Genomic DNA, 6,085 nt, shown 5'->3' with positions numbered 1-6,085 from the left:
GTTGCTTTGTTAAGGTTCCTATAATCTATACAAACCCTCCAACCGGTTGTGGTTCGCGTAGGTATTAATTCACCTTCGTCATTCCTTACAACAATTATGCCTCCCTTTTTAGGTACACAGTGGATTGGACTAACCCATTCACTATCTGAAATAGGATAAATGATTCCATTGTTTAAAAGTTTAGTAATCTCATTTTTTACTACTTCTTTCATGTTCGGATTTAAGCGTCTTTGCCTATCCGCTTTAGGTGGCTTATCTTCTTCTAAGTGAATTCTGTGCATTACAATACTAGGATTAATTCCTTTTAAGTCTGAAATTTGCCATCCCATACTTCCTATTCTATTTCTAACAACTTCTTTCAATTTTTCTTCTTGAACATGTGTTAATTTGTTAGAGATAATTATAGGTAGAGAATCGCCTTCGCCTAAGAAAGCGTACCTCAAATGGTTTGGTAACTCTTTAAGTTCTAATTTAGGGGGAATTACAATTGAAGGCGGAACTGGTCCATCTTCTCGAATTAAAGGCTCTGTGTTTATGGTAGAAATTAGCAGGGATACCATCGATCCCTGGAGCTTTAGTAGCTCCAATACTGGTGAAGGCAAGATCAATTTCTTTCCGGTCGATAGGATGAAAGGCATCAACAATTACCTCCTCCTCCAGCCTAGGAAAGGTGACCCCAGAGTGGGCTTTGTCCAGATCCACAACTTCCTCTTTAAAGAGGTTTTTATAGAACTCAAGAGCAAGGCGACGAATATCTTCTTCCTCATAAATCTAGTCACCATTAGAATCTTTAATAGCATCGATCTGGTTCCTTTGCCTTCTAATAATAGTAGAAAGGTGGAAGAATCTGGTGTTCCGGTCACCATCCTTAATCCAAGCCTTCCTAGATTTCTGGAACCAAAGGAGCTCTTCCTGTCTAAGGACCGCTTCCAGCTCGTTCTGGAGAGATCTAAGATGACAATTCATACTGTGGTCAAAACGGATCTCCAAACAGTGTTGAATGCCTTCCATCCTCCTTAAGAGTTTATTTTTCCTTCGGATAATATGGCCAAAGATGTTTTTATTCCATCCCACCACATTTCTTCTAAACTCCTCAGCAGCAAGGAGAACATTAGAATGGGGTTTCCAATTATCCTTAACAAAGTTCCTGAACTCAGGATGGATGTCCCAAGCAACAAGGTACCTAAACGGTCTATTCCCTTTGGGCCGATGACCTTTAACCAGCTTAACGAGGATAGGACTATGGTCCGAGTGGCGAAAAGGGAGGTTCAGCACGTTTACCTCAGGAAATCTATAGATCGCCGCTACATTCGCATACACTTTATCCAACCGAACAAACACGTTGTTCCTTTTCCATGTGAACTTGTGGCCAGCCGCACCAAGGTCCGATAGCCCGCAAAGATTTTATAATTATAAATCTTCTGTTTATTTTTTTTTTTTGAAGAAATAAATCTTCTGTTTATTAAATCAATTATGTGATTATAAGGTCCTTAAATTTTATCTTAAACAACTATTTAATTCTTTTATTTATTTTTATATGTGAAACTACATAATTGTCTCTAGTTATATAAATAAGAAAACTTATATTTTAGTTTTCAAATTTAATCAAAATAAATGAAGTATATATATATATATATATATATATTCCTTTCAGTTTTTATTAACATTTTTATTTATTCTTAGTATCATATTTAAACTAACATTAAATATAATTATAAATTATTTATAAAACAATTTACAAAAATATATTTTTTATTCATTTCATTCATATAATTTATTAAAGATAAAAAAATCATCGTTACAATTTTATATACTCTCACTCCTCTTTTGATAATTTTTAAAATATTATTTATTTATTTTTTAATAAATAAGTTCGACGCTACAACATAAAATAGAAAAATATATATTTTGTTATTAAAATATAAATTATAGAGTAAATTTGGTATTTTATGACTAATATATTAGGTAAAAAGACATAGGAAGTGTAAATTTGTCACTATTGTTTTTAAGTGTAAATTTACTCGTATCGTATGAAATTATAAAATATTTCTTTAATATTTATAGGGATATGTATTGTTTTTATAACTAATGTTTACATGCAGGAACATTTTTACTCTTAATGTCTAAAATGGTGCAATTTTACCATTAATGTTGATAGGCAAAAGTAATTTTATTCCTAAAATTGACAAGTTGGGTCAAACGTTATATAATGGATATTTTAATGTTTTTAAGGAAGATAAATTGTAATAACATTAAATTAAATTTTAGATGGACTGATTTAACATTAAATTTTTGAACAAATTTTTCGAAAAACATTTATATATATAATGTATTAAACCTTAAATCTAAGAAAAATGGATCAAAATAATAATAGATTTTCGAACAAATTTATCGAATAAAGTTAGGTCTCTTAATGTTTTTAAGCAAGATCAAGATAATAATGGATTTTCGAATAAAGTTGGGTCTCTTAATGTTTTTAAACAAAATCAATTTGACTAAAAGAAAATGAAATTATAAAATATTTTAGCATTTTTAAGTAAGATTAGTTTTTACTAACATTAAAATTTAGACAGAACGATTTAACATTAAATTTTTGAACAAATTTATCGAAAAAAATTTATATATATAATGGATTAAATTAAGAAAGATGGATCAAGATAATAATGGATTTTGTAATAAAGGAAAATTTAAGCTAAAACAAACAGGTTTTTCTTAAATTAAGCTTAAACCATAAACTAATTAGTAATAGCTATAATTAGTAACTCTAATTAAAAATAATTCCCTCTGATAATAGCTATAAAACCCCAAATGTTTTTCAGAAAAAGTATTCACCAGATCAATTCAACAATGGCATACGGAAACGAAGACGGTGCGGCCAAGAAGAAGAAGATCGCCGTGATCGGCATTTCTTCCTTGATTCTGGTAGCTATGGTTGTGGCCGTAACCGTCGGAGTTAAAGGTAGCGGTTCCTCTGGTGAATCAGGTTCCGCCCCCCATATTTCTACCTCCAAAAAATCAATTCAGTCCATTTGTCAGCCGACCGATTATAAACAAACCTGTGAGCAAAGTCTTACAAAAGTCGCCGGAAATGCGACGTCACCGAACCAGCTAGTTATGGCTGGATTTGAAGCTGCGATTAAAGCTCTTGAAAAGGCAATTGAAAATTCCACCACCGTGCGAGATGCTGCTAAAGATCCAATGTCGAAACAAGCTCTTGCTAATTGCAAAATATTGATGAAAACCGCCATTAAAGATCTCCGAGTTTCTATTAAACAGGTCGGAGATATTGATCCGACGAAACTCGATGAACTTCTCGATAACCTCAAAATCTGGCTTAGTGCTACGATTACTTATCAACAGACTTGCATCAATGGCTTTGATAACACCACAGGAAAAGCCGGTGAGAAAATGAAGGGAATTTTGTTAACTTCTAGTCAGCTTTCAAGCAATGGACTTGCGATGGTCGTCGGACTTTCTTCTATTCTCGGTGATTTCAATTTATCAGTAATTACAGGCCGAAAACTTCTTTCAACCAATATGGCTGCCGAGCCGACGTGGCTTTCTCCTGCTAGAAAGAGACTTATTGCTGCTACTCCGGCGACGATTAAGCCTGATATTATTGTTGCTCAGGATGGAAGTGGCCAATTTAAAACCATCGATGAAGCTATTAAGAAGATTCCTGATTTCAGAACTGAACCTTTTGTTGTTTATGTTAAGGCTGGAGTTTACAAGGAGAAGATCACTTTTAAAAGAGCAGCGACTCATGTCATGTTGATCGGAGATGGTCCGACTAAGACTAAGATCACCGGAAATGCTAGCTTTGCTAGTGGTGTTGCCCCTATCATGACCGCCACAGTCTGTAAGTAGCTCTCGAGTTTGAGTTTTAATGTTTCATATATTTTTTTTCTTTTTTTTATCCTAATTTGTTTCCGTTTATTTGGTGCAGCTGTTAGCGGATCTCACTTCATAGCAAAGGATATCGGGTTCGAAAACACAGCCGGAGCCATCGGACATCAAGCAATAGCACTTAAGGTGCAATCTGATATGTCCATCTTCTACAACTGCCATATAAATGGCTACCAAAACTCCCTTTTCGCCCACACTTACCGCCAATTCTACCGTGACACCACAATTTCTGGCACCATCGACACGGTTTTTGGGGACGCCGCCGCAGTTTTCCAAAACTGTAAGTTCGTGATCAGAAAGCCAATTGATCTTCAGAAATGCACAATCACAGCACAAGGAAGGAATGACACAAAGCAAACAACTGGTTTCATCATTCAAAACTCCACCATTACAGCTGAAAAGGACTACATCACCGTCAAGGAGACAAATCCGGCTTTCCTAGGCCGTCCAAGGAATCCTTATTCAAGGACTATCTTTATGCACACTAATATTGAAAATGTGATCAATGCAAAACGATGGTCTCCATGGATGGGAACATATGGAACTGAAACTTGTTTCTATGCTGAGTATGAGAACAAAGGACCTGGTGCTGATACATCAAAGAGTGTTACTTGGAAGAGTGTTACTTGTTTCTATTCTGTTTCATTGGTATTGGAGTTCTCTTCAATCCAAAATTGAGATACGCGGATGTTGCGCAGCCACCGTTGTCGTCTCGGCTCGTCTTGAAGTCGTATTCATCGGCTCTGCAAAAATCAATCCCGGATGTGGTTCCATCATCGGCCAAGGTTAGTAATCTCGGAGGTATTCGCTCTATTAAGATATCTCAGGATGCTTATAATAGGAGGATTGAATTATGCAAGTTCTCTTTAATCGGTAGATTGGTTTTAGCTAAGGGCGATTCGCCTTGGAAGGTTAATGATTTGAAACAGAAATTAACTGGTGTATGGGGTATTTCGGTCCCGTGGAGATTGATTTCAATTGGTAAAGGTTACTTCCATGTGTTCTTACCATCTCAAGCTGCTAAGGATTTGGTTTTAAGCAAGGGTATTGTTGCGGTTAGGCCGGGTTCTTTCCGCCTTCAGGCGTGGGTTCCTGATTTTGATCCATATGCTGAGAGGGCTACAACAGCTCAGGTTTGGGTGCGTTTGTATTCTCTTCCTTGGGAGTACTGGGATACGCAGATTCTGTCTGACATCGCGCAAGGGATTGGTCATCTAATGCGTTTTGATAATGCTACCTTGGAAGGGGAATTTGGACACTTTGCTCACATGTTAATTGATGTTGATCTTGCCACAGATCTTCCGGTTCAGTTGGGTATTGAGAGGGATGGAAATCAATTGTGGATTGATGTTCAGTATGAGAAGCTTCCAAACTTCTGCAAGGTTTGTTCGTGTATTGGGCATATGGCTTATGATTGCAAAAGAAACAGGAAGCCATCGGTTTCAGATCGTCCTAAAGATCAGATTCCTAAGAAGAAAGTGGATCCGGGGAAACCTTCTCAGTCTGTTGCGCATGATCATGCTATGGTAATAGCGGCTCTTAATGTGGAGGAAGTTCAAAGGCAGGAGGATGAGTCTCAAATGGAAGAGCTGAATGGGGAGGAAATTCTGCGGGCTGACTCTCCGGGTAATGCAAACATTTTTTCTCCTATCAATGTCGAGGATTTTCCGCGGGCTGAATCTCCTAGCACTGTAAACTTAATTTCTCCTATCAGTGCTTCCTCCGCTGGTCCAGGGGGTCAGCAGCTTTCGTAGGCAGATCAAACTGAACTTGAGGAGAATTCTTGGCAAACTGTAACTCGGCATCCGAGAAAGTCTAAATCGGCAAATGACACCACAGTTCAAGCAACTCGTTCCAAGCGAGTAAGTAAACTTCCTATCCGTTTTAAATGAGTATTCTCTTTTCGAATTGTAGGGGTATCCATAACTTAGATACCCAAAGATATCTTTATAATTTGTGTCAGAAACATAAACCGGATTTTTTATGCATTGCTGAGCCGATGGTGGATCGAAACACTGTTTTTAGCTCCTTTTGGGGGAGTCTTGGTATGACCTTTGTTGCAGCTAATCAGAGGGATAGGGAAACATTGTGGGTTTTTAAATCCTCAAATATTAATTCTTCACTTATTGTTGCCCATGATCAATTTATATTGATTCAAAGCTCGCTCCGAAATACCAAT

General features: G+C 36.8%; 1 protein-coding gene across 1 annotated transcript; it reads left to right on the top strand.

Moving 5' to 3' along the window:
* The first annotated feature begins 2,847 nt into the window (after positions 1–2,847).
* Positions 2,848–5,660, top strand: LOC136217501 (probable pectinesterase/pectinesterase inhibitor 58). Its single transcript, XM_066004093.1, has 3 exons — positions 2,848–3,859; positions 3,947–4,554; positions 4,605–5,660. The coding sequence occupies exons 1-3, from the start codon at positions 2,848–2,850 to the stop codon at positions 5,658–5,660; spliced, it is 2,676 nt and encodes an 891-aa protein (XP_065860165.1).
* The last annotated feature ends 425 nt before the right edge of the window (positions 5,661–6,085 follow it).

Source organism: Euphorbia lathyris, chromosome 2 (genome assembly GCF_963576675.1).
Source record: "Euphorbia lathyris chromosome 2, ddEupLath1.1, whole genome shotgun sequence".
In the NCBI taxonomy this organism is placed as follows: domain Eukaryota; kingdom Viridiplantae; phylum Streptophyta; class Magnoliopsida; order Malpighiales; family Euphorbiaceae; genus Euphorbia; species Euphorbia lathyris.
Note: the sequence above shows the minus strand (reverse complement) of the source record. Positions and strands in the feature narration are given on the sequence as shown.

Bases quoted from the DNA above. Each gene is read 5' to 3' on its own strand.
- LOC136217501 (XM_066004093.1), top strand. From the start codon at position 2,848: ATGGCATACGGAAACGAAGACGGTGCGGCCAAGAAGAAGAAGATCGCC. The intron at 3,860-3,946 runs GTAAGTAGCTCT...TATTTGGTGCAG, and splicing joins TATCATGACCGCCACAGTCT to CTGTTAGCGGATCTCACTTC. The intron at 4,555-4,604 runs GTATTGGAGTTC...GATGTTGCGCAG, and splicing joins GTTTCTATTCTGTTTCATTG to CCACCGTTGTCGTCTCGGCT.